This window comes from Mesocricetus auratus, unplaced genomic scaffold (genome assembly GCF_017639785.1).
Source record: "Mesocricetus auratus isolate SY011 unplaced genomic scaffold, BCM_Maur_2.0 Super-Scaffold_100676, whole genome shotgun sequence".
Taxonomy (NCBI): domain Eukaryota; kingdom Metazoa; phylum Chordata; class Mammalia; order Rodentia; family Cricetidae; genus Mesocricetus; species Mesocricetus auratus.
The window spans coordinates 113,546,536-113,566,980 of NW_024429266.1; the positions used below are offsets into that span (position 1 = coordinate 113,546,536).

A 20,445-nucleotide genomic window follows, 5' to 3' on the forward strand; every position below is an offset into this window, starting at 1 on the left:
AACAAGAAGTCAGCAGTTTGCAGCTTCCCAAAATGCCTCCATGAAACCACATTGGTACCCTTCTCATAATTCTACCCTCCATAACTGTAGGAAAGAAACAAAGGCTATGGTATGATAGTTCCATTTTATCAGCAGTTGTATATTCTGTGGTTTTAGTTACTTTTGAACAATTTCCATCTGAAAATAATGGAATAGTTGAATGACAGATTATGGTATTTTTATTAAATTGTTATAATTGTGTTATTAATCATTGTCAGTCTGTCATACTGTGCCTAATTCATAAGCTTCATCATAGTTACATATTTGTAGAATTTACAAAGATCAGTACTATTTGTTTTTGAGCATATGCTAGGCATCTTGTAATGTATGTACTAATGGAGAATTAGGCTACTATACTTTGTTACATCAGTTTAAGTTGGAGAAGCAACCATTACAATTGATTTTTTTTAGTTATATAATATAGGGTGATATAATTAAAATGCAAATCTATTATCATTCTTCAACATTTCTTCCCATTCCTTTATGTTTTCCTTGATTTGCTAGAGGTCAAGCCTAGGGCTTTGCGCATACCATGCAAGTGCTCTACCACACAGCTACATCCCCAATTATAACTGTCCATTTGCTTTAAGCAAGAATGTGAGACAAGTAATTTGAAAGAAAGAAACAATTTATACTTAATAGATTTTTTTCTTTCATATTCCACTTCACAGTTTATTGGAAGGAAATTACTCATGAAGAGTGATTATCTAGTTAACTTTCACAGTTCTGGGAGACAATGAGCGAGAATGCTAAATCATTTTACTGTTAATCTGTGCCATCCAGCATCTCTTCAACCTTACTGACTGCAAGTAGTTCCCAAAAGGTCTCTTTTCTCATTAGCCCACAGTACTCTCCTCTATGACGTGCTATTCTGAGCAAGTTTCTACACTTTTGTAAGCTTTGCAACAAGGTTGCATAGGATTTCTGATCCCTTCATTTCCATGTTTGAGTTGGCAAAACAATGGAAATGAGAGATAGTTGGTATTGACCTACTAAGTTGGTGTCTCAGCTCCCTCTGGACTAATAACAAGCCAAGTGGCACAGTGGCAGGTCTTGGACTGAAACTACATGTTCTCATACTAGTTCTGTCTTGACTAGCCAAGTACATTGTCTCAAACAGTTTTCTTTTTTTTTTTTAACACATGTTAAAATGAATCCTCAGGTGTGTATTTTCTTGGCCTGTCACTTGCAAAATGTCTTTACTGTCCTTCTAGGCTTCTGGACATTTTCCTTCTTCCCATTAAGGGAAAAAACTGAGATTGTTTTGTGGAGGAATCATACTGGGTTGCAGCCTATAAGCTATGATCCAGTTGTATACTGTGGTGCCATCTGGAAATACTCCATTAAGTTGACCTCAATATACCTCTATACACTTGGACGGATAGAAAGTATAATATTATCTAGCTTATAGGGAGGTTTTGTTTTTTGTTTTTTTTAGGCGAATGGGGTAGATAATATAGGAAAAAAATAACTCCATATGGAGCAGCTGTTTAAAGTAGCTCAGCCTCAGAGCAGTATTTAGGGAAACACCGTAATGGACAAGTGACCTAACCATGAAATTAAAACATGTTATTTGACACCACAGGGTAAGGCAAGCATGACTCAATCATGGTGCAGTTAAAAGAATAGGAGATTGTAAAGGCTTCCACTGCTGAAGTTATTTGATGGCTTTAATTAATAACTTACCACCTGTAAGAGTGCTTATATTAGCAGTCTCTTCCTCATTCATTTTCTATAAACAGAAAAATTTTTCTCTTTTATCATTCTACAATTGTAAGAGAGTTGTAGAGCATTTAAGAAGAGTTAGAATACGTCCTTTGACTTGATAGTATTTAAAAGAATCCATATAGAAGTGAAATTAGTAGTCTCAAACCAGGTACCCTGGATCTACATGTAGGAGTACTCTAGTGTACATTTCATGTGTATATAGCTAAAAGAGGAAGGTAAGAAATTTTTATTTCCACAGTGCCTTGAAGTCTATTTTCTTTTGGATATCTGAAAGGATTGTGCTTAAGATAAAATATTTTTGTCATACATTTTCTTATTTGCAAGATAAAGGGAATAATTGTTAATGACTTAAATTTTAACAATAAGCCTTGAAGTTTTATAACGTAAAGGACACTAACTAGAGTTATTTAAAGACATTATTTAATGTGACAAACTGGAATGACTTATGAAGAAAGTAGCCCATGATTAAAAGTACAAATTAATTCATCTGGCATAGAATATGTTAAGGGATGAATAAGGAGATTAACTCTGGAGAGAAAAATCCGACCTTAGAAATGATGCCAAATAGAGTTCAGTTTTAGGTTGTTTGGGGAGGGTTGTTTGTCTGTTCGATTAGTTTAGTTTGGTGTTTTGTTTTTTAATTTGAGACAAAGTCTTACTCTGTAGGCCAGGCCAGCCTGAAGCTGGAAGCAATCCTCCTGCTTCAGCCTCCAGGACTGAGATAACAAGTATGAACTACCATGCCTACGTTTTTTGTTGTTTGTCTTTGTTTCTTTTTTCTTTCTTTTCCTTTGCTTTTCTCTAATGAAGTCTTCTCTTTTAATCCTTTTGAATTTGTATACAGCTCCTCATGTTATTGACTCTTCAAGTAGTGGTACATAGGTTAGGCAGGTCCTTTGTTAAATTACTGTTTTGTTACACAGGTATACATAAATATAGTAATTGTGTGAGCACTTTACTGGGTACCTGCTTTCAGTCTCTGCTCCTTCCTCAGAAGTATTCTTACTGTGCTTGGTTTCATAGATGTTTGTTTCTAGATGTATGCCTATGCATTTATGTGTTTGCACCTCTAGAAAACCTACTTTTGTTCCTCCACTTCGCTTTCTTTTTATGCATACATGCGCTTTCTTTTTTATGCATACATGTGTGTGTGTACACGGTCCTAGAGATGAAAGCATGGCCCCTAGGGTTCATATGTAGCAAGAATATGAAATACCTCTTAGCTGTATTCCTAGATCCCCTTTTCCTTTGTATTTTGGAACAGAGTATCTGTAGGTTGTGCACACTGTACCCGAACTTACTTTGTAGTTCAGACTGGCCTTGCGCTTATGACTCCTTTGTCAGACTTCTGAGTAGTTAGGACTGCAGGTCTTTATTATTAGACCTGACTCTGTGCTTCATCTTCCATAAATATAAATATACTCGTGATATCTGACTATACAGAAAATATATCCTGAATACATTTTCATATTATTACAGTAAGCCTATCCAATTCTTCATAAACTTTAGTCACATTTATTTTACCCTTCCAATATTGAGACCATTGGCATTGTTTTTAAATTTTTCCATGTTTTTAATAATGCCATAATGAACTCCTGATATGTTGCCGCCTGAGAAGAAATATTACCTATAACATGGTGATCTCTTTTTCTTGGCAGGGAAATTGTTTCTCTGAAGGATCAATAAAATTAAAACTTAGAAATGCTTTTCATTAGAAATGGCACTTAGATTCTGGTAATCCTGGCATGAAGAGGTTGGTAGTCTCCCTTTGCAAATATATATATATGTAAAACTGGCCACTTAAAGACACTGGAAATTGACCAAAAGCAATTTAAAAATTGAGGAACTTGTAAAATAGATGGATTTTATGTAAGAACAGTGTGAATTTATGACCTTTTTTTTAAATCTCAGGCTCTTAACTACCTAGGTGAGTTTCTGAGAAATGTTTTATTAGTCCTGTGGTAGAATGTTTGTGTCCTTCCAAATTCTGAGGTTGAAATCCCAATCCTCTGTGGGATAGCATTGGTAAGTGGGTTTTTTGGAAGCTGATTGAGTTTAGATTAGTCCACAAGAGTAGAACCTTTCACATGGCCTTTCTGAGGAGAATAATGAATGGACAGGGCAGGGTATTTTGGTAAGGGAACAAGAACTAAGATAATCAGCTCTGTTACCTGTAAGTTGGGGCAGCTTGATGCAAGCTGGGATGGAGTTATAAGGAACACATAAACTTATGACATCACTGCTGAAAGAGGTGGATTTGCTGGGAAATAGGGAAAAAGCATTCTGTTTTGTTAGCTTAAAGTTATAGATTCTTTTTTTTTGTGAACAGAAACTTAACTGATAAATCCTAGAAAGGAGAGCCAAGAAGTATACTTTCTGCACTAGGAGACCCAAGAGAGTTTGGCAAAAAATAAAAGCCGAGGGACTTGAATTTCCAAGCTCACATACACAGGCTCAAAGTGTGTTAGCACAACCTTTGCCCAAGTCATTGGCTGATCATTAAACTGCAAAGACCTCTGTACAGCCCAAGGGAGCCAGGCTAAACTGAACTGAGATATCCTGCCATAGAAGGGAACAGATTTTGGCAGGTTAAGACAGATTACTGGAAAAATAAACTTGGTGTTCTAGCAAAACTTCCATGATGAGTGCAAAACAAACAAAAAATTTAACAATAATCTAAGTTATAATCAGTAAAGCAGTCAGTAGAAATTAACTGGGTATGATGTTAGGTCTGACACAAGTATTAAATTGGCTGTTTTAATATATTGAAAGATTGTAAAGAAAGAGTCAGCAGAAAGGCTAAAAGAACCAAATGCAAAGTTAAGATTGGAAAAATTCCATATCTGAAACTCCAGGTACATTGGATAGGTTCAGTAGCAGATGTGAGGAAACAGAATAAATCTGAAGATCAATAAAGCAAATTTTAAGGATAATGGAAAGAACTTCAGTGGGGCACTGTGTAACATTCCACTTACACACTGGATGGAAATTCCAGTGAGAGGGCAGGAAACCATAATTGAAGAATTGTAGCACTAAGCCCTTAGAGATTCCCCCAGTGTTTCAGTTAAGGAACTCACAGGGAGGTCCTGTGTAAGATAAAAGAAGCACAACAGACCTTGTCTTTTCCACAGTGAGCACCTATGAAGCCAGAACAGAATCCATGGCACAGCTATTTGCAGACTCTGTAAAGTAAATTTGCAGATGGAGAAGATAACTAGAAAGTGGCACTGAGTCAGTGCTGACTTGAACTGTTTACCTTGGTTGGGAGGTGGGGTTGACATTCCTTCCTCTGAACTCAGAATGGCTCAAAACCTGGTAGTCAGCATCAGACTACCTGGAGGATTGGGGGGGGGCATGAGCTCTGTCTTGAAAAGCAGAGAAGGAACGGTAGGATTTTAATATGGACTGTCCCTCACAGGCTCTTGCGTTGAAGCTGTGGTCCCTATCTGGTGGCACTGTTTTAGGAGGTTAGGGTATGATTGAAAGAAATAGGTCATTGGAGAGCGTGTCTTCGGAGGATGTACCTCATCTTTAATCTTTGAAGGTCTTTGCATTCTATCTGCTATGAGATGAGCAGGCTCCTCCACATTCCTGCTGCCTTGGTGGTGAACCTAACTTCAAGGCAAAGGAGTAATGGAACCTCTCAAACTGTAAGACCAAATCAGTAATTCCTTTCGGGGACTGTTTCCTCATTTACTTTAGTCACAGCTAAGTCTCTGAAGATAAACACAGGAAATTGGTATTAGAGTTCAAATGGTGTCATATATTTCTTATTCCTTTAGAAATGCCTTATGGGAGATATTCACAGTTTAAAGATAGTCTAGAATGGTATAATCTAAATATAGTGGGCAGTTGTGGGCAGAGCTCAGAAGCCAGAGTGCTGGTAAAAACAGATTGAAAAGGCTGCCCCATAAGGTTATGGAAACAAGGACACTGCCAAGAATTGGGCTAGAACCCATTCATGTTACTTGCTGAAACAAATGGTTTGTACTTATTTTTAGGAATTTGATTGAGATTGGATTTAAAAGTGATAGACTAATTAAATTTTGAGGAAATTTCAGGATAGTGTAGCAGTTTTTTTTGTCCAGCCTATGGTGAGAATTGAAGCAGGAAGCATGGCTCAAAGACCTGAACATCTTTCAGGTTTGACAGAAAAGCCAGTGTAAAGTTAGGGCCAAGAAGTCGCCATTTCTGAAGCAATTAGCACCATTAGAAAGAAGTTAAGAAATCGAACAGTGTGTGAAAAAAGCCTTGAGGTTTCTTAGGAACTGACCAGATCCTATCCTTGAATGATTAAGGTGTAAAGTTTTCATACTCATCTGAAAGACTGAGAAGAAAGCTCTGAGTGTTCTGGCTTGGACAGGGTCACCTGGGGGAAAGGAGAAGCTGTGGGTTAGCTGGTCAGCTACTGTCTAGGCTGGCAGGAGACCTTGACAAGTCTACCACATGATTCTGCTTTGAACTCAGTGCAGACCACAAGAGTTCCTGGAGGCTTCCACCCAGATGTCAAAGAAGACTGGGGAGGCCGGGCAACGTGTGGGAGAGTTGCAATTCTGCAGGCAGCCCCAGGAGGACAGTGTGTGCAGTTCTGGAGATGAAGTCTAAACTGCAGTGGGGTTCTCAAGATCTTTGAGATGCTGAAACATGGACCTTCTCATAAGAGTCTCAAATAACTAGTGACACCAGCCCAGAAAAGGAGCAGAGTGAACTGCAAGCAGCAAAGCCATAGAGACAGGGCCCCTCACCCCTCTAAGAGCTACAAGAAGAGTTTTCCTGCTAGGCTTTAGTCTTGCTTTGGTCTCATCATTCCTAGCTCTTCTCCCATTTTCCCTTTTTGGAATGAGAATGTTTTTTGGGAGCTCACAATTGTTTCCCTTGAGTTTCCAAAGAATTTGAACAAACATTTTAAACATTGTTTGAACTGTCAAGACTTTGGGGGATGCTTGGTGATGAACTAAATGTATTTTGTGTTGTGAGATGGCTGTGTGCCTTTGGAGAGCCAGGGCCAGAAGGCTGTGACTTGAATATGAAATGTCTCCCTTAGGCTTGTGTTTTTGAAAGGTTGGTTCCAGGCTGGTAGTGGTGTTTAAAAATGTAGTATAAACTTTGAGAGGTTTGTTCTAGCTAGAGGAAGTTGGGGTAGGAGGTTGCTTTTGAAGGTTGTTCCTGGACTCTGGTCTGTCCAGTCTCCCTGTCTGTCTTCTGTCTGCCATGTGTGCCTTATGCAGCTGTGGTCCTCACAATCTTAGACCATGAATAAAAATAATTCTTCACATTACATTATTTTCCCCAGGGATCTTGGCCATAGCTTTGCAAAAGTAACTAATGAATTTTATTCTAATCCTCAGCAGGAATCCAAGACTTTCTCTCCATGTCTTCTTCCCTCCCTTCATGTATCCCTCCCATTTTTCCTTCTTTTCCCTCTCTCCCCCATTTCTCTCCATTCTCAGTCTTCCTCTTCTCCATCTTCTTTGTGGTGATCGCTTGTTCCTCAGTCCTCAAGAATACTTTGTCAGTAGTGTTGATGTGGTTATAAAATTACTAAAGCTTAAATCTCAAAAGGAAAGGAAGGAGTTTCATCTTCATTTGGAGGAACTGTTCCCAAAAGGATGGAGAAAATGTCTTTAATTTTGCTTTTCTGTGTTGCCTCACTCCTTGAACTTGGACATGAATCTGGTTGTATATATTATGTGTCACAGTGGAATGAATACAGCTCCACCTTTTTGCTTGATGCTTAGAAAAGAAGAGATCAGGAAAAGATCCTTTAAAGTCAGTTGTACACATACTTAGGATGCTGTGTACTGAAATACTGGTGGGCCTCTGGTCAAGTCCTGTATTGGCCAGTGGGTGGCGTATTCATGGTAAGGATCAGAATAACACTGTGAACATCTTGAAGAACTTACTTATTTCTCATGCTAAACTTACACCAGTACTACTCTTTAGTATTTACTTAGTAGAAATACAATGTATGTTCATAAGCAAGAGTATAAATAATCATGACATGTTTTAAATAATAAAACAAAAATGAGAAAAGAGTCAGCAGAAAATAAGAACTAATTGTATAGAGTGATATTAAAAGTTATTTTTTAAAGGTCCTAGTAATAAATACGGTAAACAGTTTTAAGAATAACCAGAAAAGTAAGGGCATTATGTGAGAAGGCCTATTATAAAAGCAAATGCTAGAACATAGTTACAGACCCCTAAATACAAACAACTTTAATAAACAAGCAAGAATATGCTTATCATAGAATAAATTATATATCACAGAATACAACTATAGTAATTATAGATCTGGATAGGATTAGTCCTTTCTTCAAGAAATATTTTCAATTTATCAAATAGGAAAACTCTTACTATATAAAATACGTTATGTGTAATAGAGCTTATCTATAATTAAATTTTCTGGAATGGTTAAAGGTAAAGGGCTAACAAAGGTGTCAAGCAAATGGAGGCAAAGGGAAAGGGTAGGACACTGATATTTGGCAAAGAAAAACATTGAGTTCCTGAGCATTAGGAATGAAAAGTCAGGAGCTGGGCGTGGTGGCACACACCTGTGATCTCAGCTCTCAGACAGATGCTGAGGAGTCAGGTGTTGAAGACCATCCTTGGCTAGATTTTTAGGTACAATGAGGCAGTTTCAAACAAAACACACACACACACACACACACACACACACACACACACAAGGAAGGGAGGGACATCTTTTTATACAGGATAATATTTATAATTAACCTTTATGAAACAGTACTGGAGAGGCAAAGAAATATTCTCCATCAGATATACAGATTAGATCAGCTCGACAGTAAGTAATATGTGAGGGGCTAGAAGACTGAAATCAGCAGATAGATATTAGATACAAACAACATACTCATTAGATAGATCTTATTAATTATATGGTGGGCTTTGAATCCTTTTAATTGGTGGGCAACATTCATTCTTGAGTGCTGGCATATATCAGAATCCTAAAGTAAGCAAACTTGTCAATAGTATAGAGCAGTGGATGTTTACATACAGTGGGAAAAGATATGGAAGTGGTCAGGAGTAGGAAGGATCAGAAAAGGTCATTCTGGTCCTTCTAAAAGAGATGAATATTTTCACTATCTTAATGCTTATAGTAATATATATGTATATATATATACAAACACATACACATATATGTGTATATTAAAGTATATACTATTTGTATGTAGTTACACTTAAATTTTAGAGAACTTGAAAAATAAATAACTGCAAAAGCATATTGCACATTGGTATTATTTCTTGAAATGCCAATTTATAACCATATTGATAAAAAGTCTCTGATAGAGAAATTCCATGGCCAGATACTTAACCTATAGACATACTCATAAAACTACACAACAGTCATAATAACAAAAATAGTTGGAAATATAAATAAGTGAAATGGTATATTAGATTATCTATACATAAAAGTATTAATTTCTTTACACATGCAAATTAAAATCTTAAGCAGCTCTATAACAGTGACTATAACAGAGGCTGAAGAATTGGCCCAGTGGTTAAAAGCACCCCATTGCTCTTACAGGGAGTGAGTTCCCAGTACCTACATGGTGCCTCACAACCATCCTAGCTCAATTCCAAGGATCTGAGGCTATCTTCTGACCTCAGTGGGCACCCGACAGTCACGTAGTGCATATACATAAGCTCAGGAAAATGTTCATACACATATAATAAATCTTTTTAAAAATGAAGTGTATGTGTTGCTACTTAAAAGACCTGGAGGAGATGTGGTGATTAGGAAAGTATACAGTGATGATGTATGTTAAACATATAAGATGTACATATAGAATTGTAGATGTGGTGGTAGATAGATTTAGAGATAAGTACTGAAGAGGAGTATAAGTCCACATTTTCAAAGCCCTATAAACCAGCTTTCCATAACTTATTGCTGGCAAAATTGACTTGAACTGACAAGAAGTTTTTTAATAACCTTTATCCACATAATTGTGAACATTCTCAATTTTTGCTACAGTTAATTTAATGTTGTATTATGTTTTCTTATATAAAGAATAGTGATTGACCATATCTATGAGGAAAAGCGATGACTGAGCTAAGTAATATTGGCAAATCTGACTAAAATAGTCAAATGCGGAAAATTACAGATGGCGATATCTAGATGTCTCCATACTCAGTCGATCTGCAAGATTGTATTTACAGATAATAAAAATAATTGTATTCCAGTAAAATTTAACAAATTCCCTAAATGAACATAAATTTGTTAAATTGTTACAAGGAAGAAAATTGTTCTTGTGTCTTGAAGGGAAAGTAAATCCTCAGTTCACATTTTTCCATAAAGTCACTTAGTTGTCCCCCCTTGTAGAAGATGTAGCCATGTGTGTAGAAATGCAGCTGAATCTCAAGGCAAACTATTAATGTCAATCAAGGAATTAAGATTGCTGCACAAAAGATTAATCTAAACTAAAATTTTAACATCTTTTTCAGAGTAGAGCACAGCACTTAAACATTCAGCAAGAAGTCTGTGAAAAGATGTCAAGATCTTCACACACAAAACCACCAAGTTAGTAACAAATTAAACATAACAGCTTGAAGGTTCTGTAGAACCAGGAAGCATGTTGACAGCCATGAGACTTATACTGTGGAGACTTTGTGTGACTGCCTCATCTTTGTCTCTCTAGGGAAAAGTGTGAATTTTTCTTTAGAGCAAAATATTTATAGAGGATAGCAGAAGGCTTGAAGGTATTCAAAATGAATTTAAATTCTATCTTTACATTTGGGGCTCCAAATTTCACATTTTAATCTTTTTCATCATTCAGAATGGGACATTTCATTGTTGTTTTTGTGCTGTTGTTTGTTGTAGGTTAGGTGGTGGGCAGTGATGTTTCTGACATAGTGTCATGCTTGGTAGCAGAGGCTGACCTGGAAATCACTATATAACCTAGGCTGACTTTGGAATTTTGATCTTAACTTAACCTTCCAAGTGTTAGAATTAAAGACACATGTCACTGTGTCTGGCTAGAATTTACTAATTAAAAATGCCTTTTATGAAATCTGTTTCTTTCTGTTTGAGAGGACATATTTCTGAAAGCATGGCATAACTTGGAAATTTTTTCTAAGAACTGAGTTGAAGCTGGGGTGGTGGCATTTGTATGTAATACTAGAATTTGCAGTGGAGAGAGGACAATAAAAAATTCAAGGTCAACCAAGACTTCATAAAACTATGTCTTTAAAAAGAAGTGCCAGAAAGTTATAGTAATCTCTGTTACAAGGTGATTGGTTTATGGGAGCTCGAGTTCCTTTAGTAGGCAAAGCATTTCACATTTGACCACAACTTTACAGGGAAAATGTTAAGTTCAAGGCCCTGGCCTCAGGCCCCCTAGAGTGCTTGTGGCAGACCATTGCTAGCCTTGCCAAGCATGGCCCTGTAGGGAACAAAAGAATAGTACTCCTTATTACACACACAGGCCCTACCTAGCCTCCAACAATGATCAGTATAGTTTCAAAACCTGATCTTAAGGAAGCATCACCATTTAATTGGGCTCTTTTTGTTACGTCTTTTGGAATTGTATTTCGTAAAAGGATTTTGCTGCTTTATTACGAGCACATAGAAATTATTTAAATGACTTTTGGGTACTTTCTTAAAGTTTTCCCAAATATGTGGTGAGATTTTTTTCTTAATATGGCATTCCATGAATTTTGTAAATTAGGCAGCCGGTATCAGGTATGTGATTATGTTTGAAATATAAATAATTTTAACATCTTGATTTAATACCTAAGTTGTCATTTTCATTTGGGAAATTCAGTTTCTTGAATCAAATGGGTGTGAATATAGCACCAAATGTAATAACAAAAAGGTTTTAAATATTAAATTGTAATCTAGTCCAAACTGAATACTTAGAATAGTTCACTTGGTTACTTACAGTTCTAAAACTGAGTAAAAACACTTCTGTAAAGTTCTATTGTGAAATTTTTAGAAAAGAATATAGGTAGTTAAATATTATTCATTTTATTAAAATTACTTTGCATGGTGTTTTAGAATGCTTACAAGTACAACAGTAGGAAATATTATTGTAAAACTATTCCACTTCAGTGATATAAACAGTTAAACAAATTACTCTGTCATATCTTGTGAAATTATTCATGGGAGTAAATAGATAGTTCAAAACTATGGTTGTTAAGATACATTGAAATGCTACATATTTGTTTGTGTGTATGTGTGTCTTAAAATACAGTATTGAGAACCTATAATGTACCAAACTGCATCCTAGTTCTTTGGGATTCAGGTAGGAGCAAGACAGGTCTGATTTCTGCACTTTTCAGAATTTGAACAAATTCTGAACACAGAATTTGCTGTGAACAAAATCACATATAATTATATGGGCTTGTAGGAATTATACAGTACTATGAATATATGTATATTCAGAGAAATCCTATTTGGAGCAGCCAGTGAGTTTGAGATTTTGCCTCTGAAAGTTGAGTGTGAATTAACTGTGCAAAGGTGGCTATCTATAAACGGTGGTAAACAGGAGAGGATTTTGTGTCAAGGCTAGGGAAGGGTTGGGTGGTTTAAGCTACAAAGTTTGGCATAGATTGTATCCAGCAATGTATTAAAAGGCTTAAAATTTACATTTTAATTATTTCCTTTTGGGTCATTGCCATGGGTTGGATCTGGAGTGCCCCCAAAGACTCACACCTCATGGTGCTATTGGCAGGTGGCAAAGCCTTTAAGATGTAGGGCCTCATGGGAGATTTTTATTGAGGGCATGCCCTCAAAAGGAGTTCTGGTACCTTGGGCTCTTTCTCTCCTATCCTGGCTCTGAGGTAAACAGCTCTGCCCTGCAGTGGGCTTCTGCTATGGTATGCCATTATAGGCCCAGAGCAGTGGGGCAATTGGTCCTGTGTGAAAACTTCAAAACTGTAAGCCACATAACTGTTTTCTCTTTTAAGTTGCTTGTCTCAGGTATTGTAACAGTAAGAGGAAGCTAACACTTACAGATGGGCTGCAGTGATAATCTGGGCAAGATACGGTTATAGCTAAGACGCATTGCCAGATAGAAGGGAAAGAAGGGCAGATTCAAGAAATAATGTGAGAGGAGGAACTGGCTCGTTACCTTGAGTTTCTGCTTCTACCATTTTCAAGCTTATATTTATGTTGGCCTCATGTTTTCTCCCTAGCCATTCTGTTTCTTCATTTTTTTCTAAAGCTCTTATTAATACTTTGCTGGCATTCTAGAAGGAAGCCTGAAGGGAACAGGCATAGTAATAAAGTTAAATAATCAGTCTGCTAGGTTGTCATCTTTTTGTGTACTGAATCTCATTTAGGTACTTAGTTTAAGTATTTATCTGTTACTGTGGCAGTGCTGCACACTTCCTAGTGTTTCCTGGTTGACAGCTCAGGAAACCCCATATATTCATGGCTTTAAAAATGTATTAGCTAATTTACTATTTCAGGTCAGTTTTTTTAAACTTAAACTCCTGTTGGAATATCTAGTATGTTTAATTCTTTTCGTTCTTAAAGAATAATTTGAAACAAATTACCATCTTTTTATATTAGTGATCCTTATAGAAATTGTCCTCAATATATTTTAAACGACTTATATAGTATAATATGTTCCTCATATCCGAACATCTTATTTTACCTTTAAATGGCTATTACTACTATTTAGGGAAAGTATTGATTTTTTTCTGTTGCTCTGATATATAGCCACTCAGAAAATTCATAATATAATAACTATTTATTAGCATATTTTAATTGTAATGTAACTGACTGATTTGTTTTCCCCTTTATTCACTCACCCTTTGCATGTCTGATTTTTCACTTTGTGAAGTGCCATCTTTCATTTTTTTCTTTTTAGCATCTACTGAGTGTTTTGCCCTCCCAGTTCTTCATCCTTCCCCTTCCTTTCAGTCCCTTAGAAGCTTTTACGTGATTCACAGTGGTTTTGTGTTTCTCATGTCTTCTGTCTCCCTCCCTTTACCCTACCCTCCCGTTTTCTCCTCCCTCTTTTGGTAAGAATCAAACCCAGGCCCCACAGACACTAGACAAGTGCTCTCTACTCCCAAGGTACACCCCCTTAACTCCTTGGCTCTTTTTAAGGCTTTCCCCAGCATTTTGTTGTGTGTTTGATTCCTTTTCCACTTCCTCCTTTCTTTCCCGTCTTAGTGCTTATGCTTGTTGAATTTGATGCCTCTTGTTCATGGAGGTGGATTTCCTAAATGCTAGTTCTTGATTTGTTCTTATTTGAGATTGGAGGGCAAGATTAAGTACTAGCTTTTCTCTCACTCACATAAAAGCCTAGGCTCATTTTCTACACCTGATTAAGAGGTCTCTCCTTCATGGAATATGGGGGAGTGGAATGTTCAGATAACTTCTTATGAACTCTCAGGCTTTCCTTCTTCCTGGAACTGGAATAAACTGAGGCACCTCCTTGCTTCAGTGACACCTGGCCTAATGCCTGGCCCAAATTCTCAAGGATTCCCCACGGCAGAACTTATTTCATACAGGAAGCACTCGGTACATTTGCATCCTCCTGTTGTTAACTATGTATGACTTATTTCATGCTTTAATATTTGGAGTATTTCTTCTGTCTAGGGTTTCTTTGTTTTGTTTTAAAACATGGAAGTATTTTATTGGAACTTTGGGCATGAAAAGACTTTGATGATGAAGAAACAAAAACCTCCCCTGACTGTTCAAAACCATAAAATAGCATAGACACATCTGTAAGGAACAGTTGAGACTCTGTTGTCTGTAATATTGGAGAGAAAGAGCAGAATCCCTCATTTAGTCAGTTGGGGCCAGTCTGCTGTTACCTTTTGTTAAATTTCCTCACGCTTCCTCTATCTGTTCATGTGTCTTTAGAGTAATATAGGTGAAAAGAGATATTTATTAGGTTTTATTAGAAATTCATAAAGTAGCCAGGCATGGTGGAGCATGATGCCTTTAATTCCAGCACTGAGGAGGCAGAGGCAGGTGGATCTCTGTGAGTCCAAGGCCAGCCTGGTCTGTAGCTTGAGTTCCAAGACAGCCAGGGAAACCCTGTCTCATAATTTTAAAAAATTATATCTAAATCTTATTTTTTAAAAATTCAAGAAGTAAAAAGCCAAGTATCAGAGAGCAGAAACAAAAGTCAAGACCATTCTGGAATCAAAAAGTAAAAAAAATGAGGAAAAGGGAAAGGAAAAAGAAAACACAAGGGAAACAAAAATTAGTTAAGGATGATTGATAGTTTTATACAATCAAGATATAGTTAATCTCATAAATAAAAGAAATAACTAATAAAAGTAAATAAAATCTGAGCTTCCAAACTGTGGGGATACCTCTTTTAGAACCTGGGGGATTGGTACTTTGACACTCCAAATGACTCTGTAACAATAAACGGCACACTTACTGAGAGTAAAACTAAGTATTTATTGTAGAAATTACTCACAAGATACCAAACAAGTAACCCAGATGAGCCCAGTAGTTTTCCCGCTGCCGAACCGGAAGCTGAAATCCAGAAAAGAGACCAAGACTTCCGTTCTTCGGTCTTTTATGGCTTCCCCGTAATGCCCCCTAGCTATGCCCAAAAGTGGGCCTGGCTAGTGACGTAGTTCACCGCCTACGTACGTATACGTCTTTACGTCCGTCCGTATACGTCTTTAGTCATGCCTAAAGTGGGTGTGGTTAGCGGTGTGTTAAACCACTCTTTTATTACCTCATCTGTATGCGCCTCTAGTAAGTCACATGGCTAATGGCGGCATACAGGCTTCCTCCTACAGTACTTTATTAGTGTTCTAATATTATTCTATATGATCAAAAGCAGTAGCAACATAAGGGATCTTAAAAATAGTTGAGGGTGTGTAGTAGTCATCGTTTTTCTATCTAGACGTAGGTGGATCTCTGAATTTGAGGCCAAACTGGTCTACATAGTGAGTTCTAGAGCAGTCAGGACCATGTAGAGACTGTCTCTTTAGTAGCAGGTCTTCCCAAACAAAACAAAAACCTGTTTACAGATCTGATTAGGAGACATGATTAACAAATCTGGAATAAGCCCTACTAGGGAGTGGGGAAATATAGGAGATGGGTGTGTACTTGGTTTTTATTACTCTTTGTTCTTTGGGGAACTCAAGCCCAGCTCCTAGATATATACATGGAAACTTATTCTTACTTATGAATGCCTGGGCTTAGCTTGGCTTGTTTCTAGCCAGCTTTTCTTAAATTATCTGGTCTACCTTTTGCCTCTGGGCCTTTATCTTTCTTTATTCATCTCTTGCTTTCCTTCTTACTCTGAGTCTGGCTGTGTTGCTGGGTGGCTGGCCCCTGGCTTCCTCCCTCACTCTTCTCTCTGCCTGCCATCCCCGCCTATTCCTCTCTCCTGCCTAGCTATTGGCCATTTAACTCTTTATTAGACCTGTTTCAGACAGGCTAAGTAACACAGCTTCACAGAGTTAAACAAATGCAACATAAGAGAATGCAACACATTTTTGCATCATTCCACACCATAAACTAATGTAGCACATCTTGCCCTGCGGTGGTGGTGCACACCTTTAATCCCAGCACGTGGGAGGCAGAGGCAGGTGGATCTCTGTGAGTTCAAGACCAGCCTGGTCTACAAGAGCTAGTTCCAGGACAGCCTCTAAAGCCACAGAGAAGCCCTGTCTCAAAAAAACAAAACTAATGTAGATAATCTTTAACTAATATTCCACAAGCCTGGGTAGGCAGCATAAACAGGGAGAGCTGCATTGTATTATCAGCTCTGTAGTTATACAGTCTGGTTTTGATTTTTGTGTTTTGCTATAATGAAAATATTTGTGAATTTTAAATAGCTGCTGTATTAGTTTATTTTTAAAGAAACGTCAAAATGAACTAAAACTAATAAAATTAAGAATGTGATAATTTGTTGAGAACAGAGGTTTGTGTTGACGTTTTATATATGTTTAATTATCCCTGAAAAAGCTTATAAATGATTAGTTGTCCACTTGTAGGGTTGCGGGGGAGCTTTCTTTTATTGAAAGTCTTGTTCACTGTCTGATAATCTATGGATTTACTTCTAGAGTTTAACTCTTTCTGTATCTGTGCTAGTGCCACACAGTTGCGATTGCTGTAGCTTTTGGACAGGTTTTGATTTAACTCAGGGCCTAACCACAGGCCCCTTCCATTTATTTAGACTTTGTTCATTCTTTAAGTGTTGAGTGAGATTTTGAGTGTGTGTGTGTGTGTGTGTGTGTATACATGCATGCGCATGTATAATGGTCAGAAGACAACTTACGATTTGATTCTTTCTTCTACTTGGTGTGTACCAGGGATTAAACTCTGGTCATGAGCTTGGTGGCAAGTGCCTTTTCTACTAAGCCGTCTAAGGGACCCACTACTCCTATAAATATTTTTGTTGCATATTAGGATTTCCATATGTAAGAACTTGTCATTTTAAATAGAAATAGTCACATTTAACCCCTTTCTCCAGTGTTTTGTATTTCTCTTATCTAGTCATCTGGTTAGAAACACCATTAGCTTTACAGTAATGGAGAAGCCAGATTACCTGTTCCCTATCATGTAGTGTTTTGCCATTAAGTATGATGTTAGCTTCATATTTTTTATAGATGTCCTGTCCTGGGTGAGGAATTTAGTTTATAAGTTTTGTTAATGCTTTTAGGGGGAGTAGAGGAATTTGGGAGTATTTTGTTTTTCACATGAAATGTTTTGGGTTTTGTCAAACACTTTCTCTTGTATCTGTTTGAAATGCCCTTGGGTTCTGATTGACTTTCATATATTGTATTCTTGGGATAATTTATATTTGGGATTTATGTATACTTTCTATATGTTTCTGGTTTACTTAGCTAGTATTTTACATCTGTATTTCTAAGGGATATTAGCTGTAATTTTCTTAAAAGTGTATTTGTCTGGGCTTGGGAAGAAAGTAACTGGTTTCACACAATGTATTAGCAAGATTTTCTTGCCTGGCATGGTGGCTCATGCCTCAATCACAGCACTCTGGAGGCAGAGGCAGGTGGATTTCTTGAGTTCCAGGCCATCCAGAGCTGCACAGTGAAAACCTCTCTCAACTCCCTCACACACTCCCTACACACACACAAACAAAGAAGAGTGTTCTTACATTATTTGGAAAGTTTGTCAAGTTTTAGTTTTAATTCTGTTTTTAAATGTTTGGTGGAATTTACCAGTGATCTGATTTTGAATGCACAGGAATTGTGTGTGTGTGTGTGTGTGTGTGTGTGTGTGTGTGTGTGTGTGTGTATTAATTTAATCTCTATGTTGTATTTTATTTCCTCTTGGGTAGGATCTTCAAAGTTAAAAAGAAAGCAAATGAGTCTTAAGTATGTTTGTATTAAGTGTATGCAGCCTTATAAAATCAAATCTGTATTTAAACATTTATACAGTTCATGAACAGCAATTAATGTGAAACTCAGTGTTTAACAATTTATTTTTTAGGTAAGATTTTTCAAGACTTTTGCTATTTTCTTTTTATTTGCATAACTTTATACTCTTACTGCGTAATGGCCTGGAATTTGAGTGTTCCTTTATGTAGTCACTGGTTCTTACCTGTGTTTTATCTCACAGAAATACAGCAAGTTTTGGAAAACCTTACGGAGCTGCCCTCGTCTACAGGAGCAGAAGAAATAGACCTGATTTTTCTCAAAGGGATTATGGAGAATCCTATTGTGAAATCACTTGCTAAGGTATAGTAATTTATTCATAAGATTCCTGAAGGACTTTGAAAATTGTTTTTGTGGAAGTGTTTTCAGTGACCACCATTTTGTAAATTTAGTTGATTCACCTTTCTGCATAGTTAGCAAATAACACTTGTCACATGATGAAATGTTACTGTATGCAAAGATAAGGTTTACTTGTCTCTTTTGTTCTGCCTTTAGAAAATGGGATGACTCTTAGCTTTTTACCTATAGTACCTATAGTACCTTAAAGCTAGACCAGTCATAGCAGCGCAGGGTTGAGCTGGAGTCTGTGAAAGGGATTTTGGTTCTCTCTTCACTTCCAACCAGCAAGGTGGTTGGCTTTTTTTGTTTGTTTGTTTGTTTCATTGTAAATTATACCTGCTTGTCATTTAAATTTGTAATCACTTTTATTTAGTTCTTTTATTTTGAAATTTTAGATTTTCTTCCATAACCCTGGTATTTTAGATGTGTTTTCTTAATCAACTCTGGAGCAAACATTATTAACTCACTTAATAGACAACTTTTTTACAGGCATATTTGTAATTCTGTTTTATTTCATTTGCAATTTCTTAATAATACTTTTTTGAATATCAGGAAAGCTCAGTGTATTTATTGTCCGTTTCACATCCTGCTGGCTCATACCTTAGAGCTGTTGCGGGCAGCTTTTGCTTTTGGAAAGCCATTCTGATCGTCCTCCAGCCTCTGTTTCATGGGCCCACCTTCTCCTGTTTGTTTTGCATTGTACTGCTAGAATGCAGATCTCACCTATGTGGGGTTTTTTGTTTGTTTTTTATTTCTTGTGTTTTAAGGCTTCTGACAACCATTTTTCCTTTCCATTGGTAAATATGAGTTAATGTGGCTCATTCATCACTGCTACTCATGAGGTCATGTGGTAAGAAGACATTTCCATAATGTGTATATTTAATATTGCTGTATTTTCATAAAATACAGGTGGTTATTTATTTCACATTGTGACTTCTTACCCCATACCTTAACAACTTACTCTTTTGAGGTTCAGCTTCTGCGCCTTTGGACGTAAGTAGAGCCATTTAAGCCCATGCTAAAAATGGCTTGCCTTGGGCTCCTGTTGGTACAATAATTTTACTCTTTCCATATCTTATATTGTTGATTGTCACTTTTTATTGTCGCTGAATCACTTTCATCACTGCTCTCATGTTTAAGGATTTTATGTAGGTTTAGGCATTTTAATAGTATGTAAAGCATTTTACAGTATACTTGTAGTTTCCTAAGGCCTTTAAAATGTACTAGAGTAAATAATAGGGCCAAGGGTTAGGACAGGTATTCTAATCTTACCTTTTCAGTGCTCTATTTAACATAGAGTAATGGTGGGAATTTTCTCCACATACCATCATTCAGAACCACAAGGAAGGTTCTGCCATCTCTGAGTCTTACCATGGAGAAGGCTTTCCCACTTTAATGGGGCCGGGGCACTGGAGTCCTTGACATGGTCATGTCCATGTCAACAAAACATATTTACTCAGGACTTCCCTACCTCCACAAAAAACTTATTAAAAGCAACAAAGCTGTGTTACAAGACAAAAAGCTGAATGGAATCAAATTAAAATCATCAAATATACCCACACAGCAATGGTCAATTGTTCTGTTAGCCAAGGATGCCCAAACTCCCAGTGTCCCAGGGGAAAGACTAGTGTTTTCAGCAAACAGACTAGTGTGGCACATATAAAGTTGGAGCCTTATCTCATACTACATATAAAAAGTAACTTATGAGATGGATCCAAGAGCTAAATCTAAAAACTAAAACTGTAAAAATTTCTAGGACACACAGAGATAAACACTTTTAGATTTACCAAAGGATTCATACATACGACATTAAAATTACCACCAGCAGATGGGGGAAAGTGAGTAATATTCAAGTTTACAATTTTTGTATTTCAAAAATAAGGACTTGAACAAGACATTAGCCCATCTTAATAGACAAGAGAAAAAGAGAAGACATGTAAAATACTGATACTAGAGAATCTGAATCAAATCTAATTGACATTTTAACACTCA

General features: G+C 36.9%; 1 protein-coding gene across 3 annotated transcripts in view; it reads left to right on the plus strand.

Moving 5' to 3' along the window:
- Positions 1-10,216: 10,216 nt before the first annotated feature.
- Pals2 (protein associated with LIN7 2, MAGUK family member) overlaps positions 10,217-20,445 on the plus strand; it is a 51,592-nt gene continuing 41,363 nt past the window's right edge. Inside the window, exons 1-2 of one of the 3 annotated variants that reach the window (XM_040737446.1) lie at positions 10,217-10,303; positions 18,299-18,417. In XM_040737446.1, coding sequence (XP_040593380.1) covers positions 10,273-10,303; positions 18,299-18,417 — 150 coding nt within the window. In that variant the 5' untranslated portion in view covers positions 10,217-10,272. Of the gene's footprint in view, positions 10,304-12,557; positions 12,661-18,298; positions 18,418-20,445 lie in introns of those variants that run through there. The other 2 variants (XM_040737447.1, XM_040737448.1) reach the window with 2 other exon arrangements.